General features: G+C 61.6%; 1 protein-coding gene across 1 annotated transcript in view; it reads left to right on the top strand.

The window, feature by feature from the left end:
• Kif26a (kinesin family member 26A) overlaps positions 1-12,033 on the top strand; it is a 33,762-nt gene that overhangs the window by 2,923 nt on the left and 18,806 nt on the right. The window contains exons 3-4 of the mRNA XM_010607376.1: positions 5-103; positions 8,814-9,248. Coding sequence (XP_010605678.1) covers positions 5-103; positions 8,814-9,248 — 534 coding nt within the window. The remainder of the gene's footprint in view (positions 1-4; positions 104-8,813; positions 9,249-12,033) is intronic.

A 12,033-nucleotide genomic window follows, 5' to 3' on the forward strand; every position in this document is an offset into this window, starting at 1 on the left:
CTCGGGTGGCGCGGGCGGATGGTGCCGCCACTGCCACACGAAACTGGTGGAGCTCAAGCGACAGGCATGGAAGCTGGTCAGCGGGCCTGGGACTCCCCTCCGGGTAAGTGACCCCACTCCAGGTTGGGCAGGGCCGCTGGAACTTGGGAGACCTTAGGACTTGGAGGGAGGCTGGGTTCTAGCCGGTCCTGTGGATGCTCGTGGCTCTGGGCCTCAGTTTCCTCACTAGCACGGGTTGTGTGAGTTGGGACAGCTCATCTTGGGTCCAGCTGCAGGTGGGAGGGGTCTGGACAGGCGATTCTCTGGAGCAGATGCCCCACCGCTGGAATCTGGGAGGGGGAGGGGAGCCAGCCTGCAGCGCCCCTCCCAGGGCAGGCTTTCTCCAGGCCAGCCAGAGGCTCCTTGGGGCCCTGGGTCCTGAGCCAGATGTCTGGCAGTGGCTCACCTGGGACAGCATGGAGGGAGAGTTGGCCACCCACTGCAGGTGGGCCGTTTCCACTGGTGCTGGGATACTGCCTCCTGCCTGGCTTCGAGTGTGGGCAGTGGCTATGGCCTCTGGGTTTCCCAGGCCCTCACTGGTGGCTGGGTGCTGGTGGGAGAGGGCTGTGTTGGGCTTTCCGGGCTGGGAGAACAGGCACCATTGTTCAGGGAACAATGCCTCTGGAAGTTTGCGTAGGCCAGGGGAGGCGGGGGTCTCCAGAGGAAGCCTGCACACCCGCCTGCAGTCCAGCCGAAGGAGCATTAGGAAGTCCGCAGAATCCCAGCGGAACCTGAGTGCAGTTCTCCTGGAGGGCGTGGGGCCAGGGGTGGAGACCCTGAGCACCCTTCTGGGCTGGCAGGGTAGGGTGCCAGTCTGGCTTCTCTCCTGGTTCTCTTTCCAGGCCCCCTGGGAGGGGAGAGGACCAGAGACCTGTCCTGGATGCCAGCCCAAGAAATAACATGGGCCCTGGAGGGCCCCAGAGGGGGCTACTGGTGACAGGTTTCTGAGTGCCTTCTGGCAACCAAGGCCAGGGTGCGCAGGGCTTTGCTGACAGCTGTTCTTCCTGCTCTTGCTTTGCCTGGCCTAGTCCTAGGGTGGGCCAGCTGGATGCAGGGGTGGGAGTCCAGGCTCTGGTGGACTCAGGTGTTTTAGAGATCTCTACTTGCAGACAGCTCATCAGGGAAACCATCTGTCTCCACGTCCTGAGTTTGGTTTTGACCCCTCTGCTCCTCAGGGCTAGGGTGGAGGGCTTGGGCCTTTCCTGGCTGCTCTGGAACCAGCAGACCCAGGTCCTGGGCCAGGGCTGTGTGTGGCTCTGACCCTCCCCCACCGTGTGTGCCTCTAAGGGGACGGTGGCCCCAGGCCTGTGCTGTGAGTACTGTCCAGCTGTGGGGTTCTCTGGCTGAGGAAGGGCTTGGGGCCATCCTGCAACCGTGGGACCTCAGTGGGTCCCCGTCAGCTGTGCGGCTGGTCCATGTTGACTGGGTGCCCTCAGGTGAGGCTGCGGTGGCTGCTTGGCTGTGGCCCAACAGGTGCACCGCTTTTCCCCAAGGCCATGGTGACTGCAGGCATCCAGGGCTGGGGTGCTGAAGTCTCTCCAGGGCTCTGTTTCTTATGCTTGGCCACAGGAGATGGGCTCCTTGGCTTAGAGAGAGTTCTGCCAGAGTGGGCCTGGGGCTGTGCTGGGATCTGGCCCTGGCCCCCTGGAGTCCTGTTAGATTCCTGCCAAATCTCAGTGGCAAGGGGAGGTCTAGGGCATTGAGGGACCTGTGGATCCCCCTAATCGTGCCATGCTCTGGCTGGCTTCTGCTGTGGGGCCTTGGCCAGGGTCACAGGATCACCTGTGTGCAGCACTGCTGTTGAGTGGCCTGAGCAGCCATGGGGCTGGCCATGAGCTGGGGGCCATCGGGTGGCCCAGAGTTGAGGCCTGCCCTCCCTCCTGGCCCTGTGCTCTCATCTGTCTGGGCCAGGGACCCTCATCCTGTGCCCTCCATCCCTCTCTCCTTGGGCCCTGTCTTGAATGGGGAGTATATCTACTTCCTGCCCTGTTGTCCTTCCTGTTCCGAGGATGGTGTGGCCTCTGCCCCCCGGGTTCCCCTCCCCACACCCCAGCATCCCGGAGTGGGGGACCCTGATGTCACCTTGCCCTGGTTCCCTGTGCTGCCTTCCCAGCTACCCTTGCCTCTGAGATGCCCCTGCCAGGCCTATAGCCCCCACTCACAGACCAGAGACAGCCTTACCTCTTTCTGCTGCAACTGAGCCTCATTCTTCTCCTTGCCCTGAGTCCTCATCTGCCTTGGTGAACTGGGCACCAAGTTCTAGTAGACTTTGTCCTCACTGCTGTCTGCTGAGGGGGGCATGGGTTCCAGGTTACCTGGAACTGTTTGTTGAACGACTGAGTGACCAGGCTAAGTGACCCTGAGGGGTGCTGGGGCTGGATTTTGGCCGTGTCCCCAAAGGTGATGGCCCACACTGGTCACTCTCGTGTGAGGAGGCGGGGTCCTGACTGGGAACTCTTGCCAGCTGCTGCCTGAGCTCATCCAGAGGCAAGGTGACATTTGAGTGTCAATACTGGTGCTAAACTGAGTATCACTTGGATGGGAAGTGATCAATTCTCATTTAGCCTTGATGCAGGCAGGCCCCATCCTCCAGGCCCCTGAGGGCTCCTAGTGTTGTGCTGTGAGGTGGTTTTCAGATGTCACCAGGCAGATAAGGCCACCCGTAGGTCCAGCTCCAGCTCCTGGACTCTCTGGGCTCCCTGGAGCAGGTCTAGCCCTGCTGCCTGTGTGGCCTGGTACGTGGCTGCTGGCCCTGTTGCTGCCTGTGCCTCTCCAATTGGGCGAGGCATGGCTGCCTCCCTTCCCTGTCACCTCTCTGAAGCCTGCTTTGGCCACACTGGGCCTGTGGCTCCCTGGGCCTGATGTGGATGTGCGCCCTTGGGTCGGACCCCTGCTGTGGCTGCCCCCCCCCCTGTTTGGAGCCTGGTGGGCACTGTGCTGCCTCGGGCACTGCAGGGTGGGGCCCTGGCTCCCCAGCTGCACCAGGTGCCATCAGATCCCTGGCACCTGGTGAGGTTGAGAGGAGCCAGGGCTCCTTAGGGCAGCTGAGGGGGGCAGGACCTGGGGCAGGACTCGGGGCTCTGGGGGTGCTGCTCCTGCTCCAGGCTGCCTTGGCGTGGGGTGGGTGAGGACTTGCCTGCTGGCTTGGTCGCACAGATGCTAGGCCTGGGGTGGGTGTGGCCTCTGAGTCTGACTGGGCGGAGATGAGCATTGGCATCTGGCATGGTACAGTGCCCGGGATACCCAGGATGAGCTTCCTGATGAGGGCAGGGCCTCTAGGGGGCTGGTGAGTATGGCCGCTGGCCTTGCTGTCCCTCTGTCCAGGACTGGGGGACAACTGTACGTCACCCTGCATCTGGAGAGTCAGGGCCTGTGATGGTCTCGAGTGGGTGAGGGAAGGGGTCTGAGGCCGAGACTCCCTCTGGCCATCCTGGAAGGCTCTTGTAGTGAGCTGGGAGTCTGAAGAGCAGGTTCCTATCTTAAACAGCAGGGAAAGCCTAGTTCCCCTTTCCCTTTGCCTACCAGGAAGCTCACAGTTAATTGTGCAGCTCTGGAAGAGTGCACAGGACTTTTCCCATGTATCTTATGAGAACTGATTGTTCCTGTGTGTTTTTACTGTGATTGTCTTGAGTTATAAGTTCTGATTTTAATTTGTATTGTGCAGTTTCTGAAAGCTGTTGTGTGATCTTTGTGGAAGGTGAGTCCAGGTGACATGAGTTTGTGGTGTGTCTGGCTGTGGTCTGTCACTTGGTCCCTGGAATTGGGGCATGTGCTCTGTAGGGCCATGGCTGCCAGGGGGTGGTGCTTGGGGCAGAGTGGGCAGGGTGAACCTGGGGGCCTCGTGGCCCTGTGCCTCATCCCTGTAGCACTGACAGTGGGCTCCAGGCATTGCACTGTGGTATCCAGCCTCACATGGATGTCCTGCCAGAGGGCCATGACCCCTGACCTGGGTGTGGACCAACTGAGCTGCTGATTGTTTCTGTGTGGAGTGGGTCGGAGCCCCCTAGCTTTGGCTCCTCCCAGACAGGGCACTCTGCACTCCTGCTAGTCCCCAGTGGTGGCTGGGTGGCCTGAGGGACTGTCCTGGAGCCTCCCAGCCCTGCCTGCTGTACAACTGCCCTGGGTGTGGCCTAGGCCCCACCTGGCCTTGGCATGGACCCCATCTGGCCCTTGCCCGCTCTGGCTGGAGGAAGTGTTGGAGTCTGGCTTCCAGTCTTAGCTCCCTTCTGCTCCTGAGGGTGGGGCCAGTGACACCTGGTTGTCTCAGGGGTGCTGGAGAGGGCGAGGCATGGGATGGCATGGGTGAGGCTGGAACAGAGGCCCTAGTGTCACCAGGCTGTGCTCAGCTGCCCAGGCTGAGGGCCTGGAGGACAGTGTCTCAGCTCCTCTGAACCTCAGCAGTGATCAGAGTGGTCCCCAGGCGGAGGCTGGGAAGTGTCCAGTGGCAGCAGGAGCCCGGGGCCTGGCAGTGGTGTGTGGCTCTCAAGGGAATGCAAGGCGTCCCACCAGCTGCTCTTTTCTTCCAGGTGACTGGTAGGAAGGTTGGCCTGGTCCTGCTGTGCCTGGGCTGGGCTTGGCACTGTTCCCTCAGGGCACACTGTCCTTGAGCTTGGAGGGAGGCTGCACGTCCTGCCCACCAGCACCTGCTAACCCGTGTGATGGGGTGGCATGGGGGTCACTTGTCCAGTCCCCGAGCTCACCCCCTGTGGCGGTGATGCCTGCCTTCCTCTGAGTCTGCACCAGCGTGGGAAGGGCAGCTGAGGCTCAGAGCTCTGCCCAGAGACCAGCAAGGGCTGCGTGGTAGCAGTGTCCCCTGTACTGAGAGGGACTCACCTGGAGCTAAGTGGAGGCTGATGGGGGGCTGGACAGGGGTGGCCATGGCTTGGAGTGTGGCTGGCTGAGTGCCTCCTCTGGGTGCTGAGGTCCCTGTGAGCCGCTGCCACCCTCCAGCTGGCAACTTTATCCCCAAGGACCCCAGCTTTGCTGGGCAGTGGGTGAACAGGGAGGCCTTTGAGAGAGAATGGCCTCAATGAGCCCATCTGTGCCCACATGGCCTGGCTGGACCGTGCCTGGCACAAGCCTTGGGCTGCATGCCGGCTGGTGCCAGGTGGACATGGGGGAGACCCGCCCTGCCAGGGGCTTAGAGCTGCATCCTGGAGGATGGGGCCTGGCCTGGAGTGAGATGCCCCATAGGGCGGGAGGCACTGGGCTGCCAGTTTCCAGGCCGGAAGGCCAGGCCCGGCCCCTGCCCCCACCCTGCCAGGCTGTAGGGCACTCGGGAAGTCCTGGGCCACACGGCCCATGGCGCAGCCGTCTGGCCTGGCAGCCAGCCCCTTCCTGGACCTGTTGTCAACTCCGGAAACAGTGGGGCAGGGTCACAGCCCAGAGTGCTTTGTTTGAGAAGGGAAAGGATGAGGTGGAGAGGGCGGCAACCATGGGGTCCTCACTCATACCTACTACGGGGTGGGGTAGGGGACGTGCTGCCAGGGCCGCTTGCAGATGGGGCCTCTGGTCCCACTTGGCCCTGGACGTGGGTGCCAGGGTCCCCTTTGTAGACATCGGCGGGGGGTTCAGGAGGCCCTCCTGTAGTGTGGCAGGGTGGGCTTTGCCTGTCCTATTCCTGGACAGGGCTGGGCACCCTGGGTCAGGAGAAGACGACTTTCCTGCCGCTGAGGATGGAGTGGCCTCCCACGTGGGAGAAAATGGAAGGGTATGAAAAGTCATCATTTCTAAGTAGGGAAGCTCCCGAAACCCTTGGCATGGTGGGTGGGTTTTCGTGGTGCTAAATTGAATCAAATTAAGAAAAACATTTTTCCAGATGCAAGTAAAATATCTGTTTAATTAGGCCATAAAGGAGGAATTAAAAGTCATATTTTGCGGTGGAGTAATTACCGTTTTTCTGAAGGCACTGGTTTTGGCGGGTGTGGAGCAACCCCTCAGGGCTCAGCCTGAGGGTGGGCAGTGATCTGGGAGTGCTGGGATGGTGACCTGGCCTTGGAGGGGCCCTGGCTGCCCCTTGCCCCCAGTGTGTGCTGAAGCCATGAAGGTGCAGGTTGGGCAGGGCAGGACGCTGTGGGGCCTTGCTGGACCCTCAGCAGGGGTCTCCAGGCTGTGCTGTGCTCATCTTGGTCACAGAGGGGCTGGCCCTGGTGTGGGCTATGTGGTTTTCCTTCTGGGTCCCTGGCTGTGCCCAGCAGCTGCCTGGTTATGTGAGGGCCTCTGTCTGGGTATGTGACCAGGGTTGGGGAGGTGGGCTGGCTGGCATCAGCTTTGTGTCCACTGGGAGTGGGGTGGGCTTGGGTCCTGTCCCAGGACAGATGCTTGTCCCAAAAGGGGACTTTGAGTCTTGTAATCCCAGTGCTCTGGGAGGCTGAGGCAGGAGTATTGCAAATTTGAGCCCAGACTGGGGAACTTCATGACTTAGTGAGGCTGTTTCAAAGTAAAAAACAAAATGGACTGGGGATGTAACTCAGTGTGAAGGCTCTGGGTTCAGTTTTCCAGTATTGAAATAAAGTGGGCTTTGACCACTGACCAGCCCCCCAGAGCCAGTGCAGCTGCTGGGGTGCATGTCTCTGGCCACTGTGCCCTGTGCTGGTGACTGGGCAGCCCGTGTGGCTCCCAGCGGGGTGTGAGTGGAGGGGGCCGCCCTGTGTGCTGGCCTGCGCCTCAGCAGGCCTGTGTTCCAAGAGCCCCCCATGGGCCTGGGTGTGGACTGGGTCAGGGCCACCCTAGCTGCTTGTCACCCTCCCTCCCTGGCTGGCTGGGCAATGGTTCTACTGGTTCTTAGGGCCTCTGCCCTTCCTGCTGCCTGCTTCGTCCCTGGCTCCTGTGGTGCAGGCCACACAGGGTGCAGAGGGCTCCCCCATGCCGAGGTCCCCAGGACAGGCAGGTTCCCTGGCTGTCTGGCAGCCCCAGAACAAAGGCTGCTGGGCTGTGGAGGCTGGTGTGGGGGCTGGGCTGGGCCTTGGTTGGGTTAATGGCTGTGGGGGGCGGGGTGGGGGGATGACTTCCTTCCCCTTCACAGCCTCCTGCAGAGTGGAAAAAGCAGTGCAATCAGAGCGACTGGAAAGCTGGCCTGGCTGCCCGTGGCTGGGGCCCTGGCAGTGGCCATCTGGGAGGGAGCTGGGCGCCTGGGTGGACCTGGGCTGCAGAAGTGGAGCAGAGGGAGTGCCTGCCTGGGTGGGGGACCCTCCTGCCTCTGCCCCTCTGCCACCTGAGACCAGTGGTGAATTCCTGCAGGGGGTGGGGGTGGGGAGCTGGTGACTGGGACCAGATCTGCCAGGTGCTTCAGAGCAGGAGGTAATCCAGGCCTCTGGAGCTAGTGCCCTGCTGGTACAAGGCTGGGCCTGGGAGGGTTCCCCTGTCATGTGAGTTGGCATCCCTGGAGCTGGCGCTGGGGCTAGGGCTGGGGCTGGAGAGGGAGGGCCCCTGTCCACAGCGGCCAGGGCCCCCTGCAGTGCTGGCCACCCCCACTGGGACACTCACCACTGCCAGCCTCCTGGACATGGGGAGGGTGCAGCCGGCCATAGGGCAGGCTGGGGGAGCTCCAGGGCGGGCAGGACCCTAGGGCTCAGTGACCTCACCTTCTTCAGCTTGGAACCGGGCACCTTTGAGGACACCATGGTCTTTTTTTGTGGCCAAGCAGGGGCAGGGAACCCTAGCCAGCGAGGGAGGGAGCCCTAGGCTGGGGGACCCAAGGAAACCCCCGAGAGGGGCCCATGGTGGGTTACAGGGTCTCTGGCTCTTGTCACTGGAAAAAAACTGCAGGACCCTCACTGGGGCACAGTCAGGAAGCTGCCCAGGTGAGGCCAGCATGGGCCTTTGGAGAGGTGCAGTGAAGCTCTGATGGGAGTGGGTCTGGTCTCAGGGTGTCCCCAAGTCAGGTGGCCCAGCATGTGCGTGTTCCCCTTGGGGGGCTGGCTGGGCTGTATGTTGCATGTGCTGGAAGCTTAGAGAGCTGCTGCCTGTGTAACCAAGCCTCTTTCCCAAGGACCAGGTCAGCGGGAGGAAGCGTTCGCCTGCTGGCTTGGGGCTTGGTGCCTTGAGGCTGGGAGTCTTTTCTGGAGCAGGTGTCCTGGGAAGGAAACCAGCTCTGTAACTGTGTGCCTCATCACCTTCTGAACCCCACCTCTGAATCCTAGACTTGGGGGGCCTCAGATCTGAACCACTGAGGTAACTTGGGGGCTCTGATTGTGTCCTGAACCTGGGGTTCCTCTCAGAAGCACACTTGCAGACTCACGCCTCTCCTTGGGTCTTCTCTCCGGTGGCTGCCGTCACAGCTGCAGCCTGGCTCCAAAAGCAGGGCAATGCTTGCCTGATGTGGCCTGGGGTCACCTCCTGAGAGAGTCACCTCCTTGGAAAGGGCTGCCCCTTGGGGAGTCCTCCCTGTGCGCCACAGCAGCCCCCATCTCATTTTCCTGCCAGCCCTGGAGAGGCAGGCAAGTTCTCCAGCCCTCACTCTGCCCAGGACAGAGGGTGAGGGCCTCATGGCCATACCCTTGCTAAGGGCCCAGTTGTCTGGGAGCTGCCGCCAACTGGCCTCATTAGCCCTGTGGTGAATGGTGGGGGAGGCAGCGGTTATCAAGGGCACTGTGAGCCTCACTATTAAGCCCCGATAATTATTTTCCTGCTGGGCTCGTGCGGATGAAGCCGTGTGGGGCTTATTAATCAGTTATGGATGGAGCCAGCGGCTGTGTGATGTGGCGGTGGGTGAGGCTGTCTGCGAGGCAGCCCCACCTGGCCACTGACTGTACCTCTGTCCCTTGCTGTCCTAGGACCCCTGCCTCTCTGCTGTGCTCCTGGACAAGCTCTCGGTGCCTGGGGTCTTGCCTGCATGCCGTCCCGAGGCCGAAAGCCGCTGTGATGCCTGCGCCACACACCTGCACCAGCTCACCCGGGAGGCGCTGCGCCTGCTGCAGGCCCCTGCCAGCAGTGAGGACCCTGACATCTCCCGGGGAGGCCTCGTACCTCCGGGCCCTGGTGCCATGACCAGTCCCAGGGACGCACCTGCTCCTGCGGGAAGACAGCCTTCCGGCCCACCTGACAGGAGAAAGGGGCTGGCCTGGCCGGCTGGGCCCAGTGTCCAGGTGTCAGTTGCCCCTGCCGGCCTAGGTGGAGCAGTGAGCACTGTTACCATCCAGACGCAGCCGTGCCTGGACGGAGTGTGGAACGTCTCAAAGGCCAGCAGCTTCCTGCCGCCCACCTGCCTGGTGAGTGCTGGGCTTCCCCTGGGCCTGGGGCTTTCTGAGGCCCTTGTGCGGGGTCCCCAGACATTCCTGGGGCCCCGCGTCTGATCACTGAGGTGGCCCTCTGTGACCCTGGGAGCTGCTGCTGGGGACCATCCGTCATGCAGAAGGATGGAGGGGCCGGGGTTGGCAGGAGGGAAGAGCTCTCTGTGAGGACCCTGCCACACCAGGCTGCCCCAGGTGCTGCCCAGGTGGCTGGGTGGCGGAGCCTGGGACCTAGGGTGAGGCCTGTGTTGGAAGCTGAGGTTCACGCCCACTCCCACTCTGGGCCTGGTCTCTGGAGAACAGAGACAGTGTGTGGAGAGTGTCCCTTCCCAGGTGCACACCAGGAGTCCCTGGGGAGGGCCCCGCTTCCCTGCAGCTCTGGGTTGCCCTGCCCAGGGACCAGCAGTGTTCACGGAGGGTCCAGGTAGATGGCTGCTCTTTCCTCGGCCCACAGGGTCTAACGGGTCCCCTCAGTGTCCTCTGAACCCCCTCTTTTCCATTTTGAGAGGCTTCTTGGGGTGCTGGGAGGTTTGGCTTGGGTTTGGGGAGTATGTGGGCTTGGCTGTGAGGCATATCCTTCACTTTGTCCAGCCAGCCCCGGTGCATACCCTGCCTGCTCAGATGGCTTCTGCAGGTGCCAAGGTGCCTGTGGACTAAGGCTGAGCCACCAGTGCCCTGCCAGGTTCCCATGCCTTCGTGCTGTGGGTCTGGGGTTGGTGAGCAAGCAGATCAGGACCCTTGGGCAGAGCAGGAGGTGTGAGGTGCTGCAGGCAACGGTGCTGGGAGTCGGGGGTGCCAGCAATGGTGCTGTCACACAGAGAGGCCCTCTGCGTGGCCATCCCAGAGCCCTATGGGCAGCTGTGGGCAGTGCCCATTCCAAGTATCAGGCAGCCAACTGTACCAGCTTGTGGTTGTGAAGCCTCTAAAATGAGTTGAGGGCCCTGGGCCTTGGTCTCCCTGCCCAGTGGCTTTTCAGGGGCTGAGCAGAGGTACAAGAGGTCCAGATGCAGCGTGGGGCCCTGCCCTGGCTTCCTGTCCTGCTGGCCCCTCGCTGGCCTAACCCTGCGCAGGCTGTGGTTGTCCCAAGATTGCCTGCTGGGATCACAGCCTTTGGCATCAGACTGAAAGTAGGGAACTTGGGGAGAAAGTCTTGACCGTAACTGGATCCATCTGGGGTGATGCTTTACCCCAGGAGTGGCCTCGCTGCTGTTCCCAGCCAAACAGCACTCTCTGTTATCATCCTGGGGAGGCCTAACCACTGCTGCCCAGGAGGAGTGTGTCAGGGAAGCAAGCTGGTGCCCTCCTAGAGGAGGTGGCGTTCAGCTGGACCTCAAGGCACCCTTGGGGTGATGGGCCCAAGACCTGAGACAGTGGCCCCAAAGTGTCCCTCCATCCCATTTCCCTGCCGTGTATCTGGCTGGGAGTTGGCTGGCTGATGTGGCAGTCTTTTGTCTCGGTGCAGGATGGGGCTAGGGATCATGGGGTGTCCCTGTCGGCAGCCAGTGTAGGCGTTTAGGGCACCCACTCCCTGTTTTATGTGTGCATCGATTGTGTTCTGGGTAGGCAGGAATGGATTTATAATTAGGGATCAGTCTAGCAATCAATAGGGAGATTATTAGAACTGTAAATAGAACTTCAGGACTGATGAGGAAGTCCCCGACCCCCGACCTGGACATCAGTTGTTAGAGGTGGCCTGGAGTGTTAAAAATGTTTGCTCTATGGTAAATATTTCTGGAGAGATGCGCTGTGGACATCAGGACTGACCCAAGGCAGACTGACTTGACGGGTGGTGGTGGCTCAGCCTGGTGGGCGCTGCCCTCTACATGAGGCCCGTGGAGTGCTGAGAGGGAGAGGCCAGGCCTGCATGGAGGGCTGTGCTTGAGGGGAGGCGGGTGACAGGGGCCAGAAGCCAGGTGGAAGCTGCTGAGTGGCCCTGCTGGGCCTTGGCGTGACAGTCTGGGTGCCACAGTCCATGACCATGCAGACCCCAGCCCACACCTGTGTCTGGGAGCAGAGCATGGTTCCTGCTGATGCCCCCCCCCCCATGTGTGCAGATAGCCCTGGTGTCGGTGTCCTGCCCACCTGCCTGACTGTGCTGGACAGAGGCCCGGGAAACATGACCCCCACCCTGGCCTCACCTTGGCATTAGGACACCCTTTCTCACAGTGCTGTCAGTGCTGGCGTGTCTAGCAGGGGTGATGTGGCGGTCACTTCACTGCCAGCTGCTTGCCAGGTGGGCAGGGACATAACAGACACCCCCAGAGCAGTGGGGTCCCCAGGAGCCAGGACCCCTGTCTGTAGTATTTGGGTGGCACCGGCTTGGGGGGCCTCTGTAGGGCTCCATGGGGGTGGGAAAAGTTGGGGGGCTTTGGCCATGTTGGGGCCTGGCTCTCAGATGACACTCCCTGACCCCTGCTGGGGCCCTCAGGTAGGCCTCAGTTTCCCTGCCTGTGGAGTGGGCATTGGCAGGATGGTCCCTTCTCCGCTGGGGCTGCAGAGACCCTGCCCATTCTGGAGGCCTTCATGAGTGGGTGATTTTGCTGTAGGCCCCAGAGCTTCTCCCCTCAGCACCTCAGGAGCCTGTGAGGGATTTGTGGGTGTGGCTAGTGGAGACTTTCCCTGTCCTGTCCTGTAGGTCAGGAGCCCTGGAGGGCGCCCAGAAAGGCTAGTGTGGCACTTACCACACAGTTTTCTGCAGAACCCTGGTGTTCCAGGGAGGCACTGGTGCCAGCTGACACTGAGAGCCCCATGGGGGCAGGGCTGT

The sequence above is a fragment of the Fukomys damarensis genome, unplaced genomic scaffold (assembly GCF_012274545.1).
Source record: "Fukomys damarensis isolate Sample0158 unplaced genomic scaffold, DMR_v1.0_HiC HiC_scaffold_21, whole genome shotgun sequence".
In the NCBI taxonomy this organism is placed as follows: domain Eukaryota; kingdom Metazoa; phylum Chordata; class Mammalia; order Rodentia; family Bathyergidae; genus Fukomys; species Fukomys damarensis.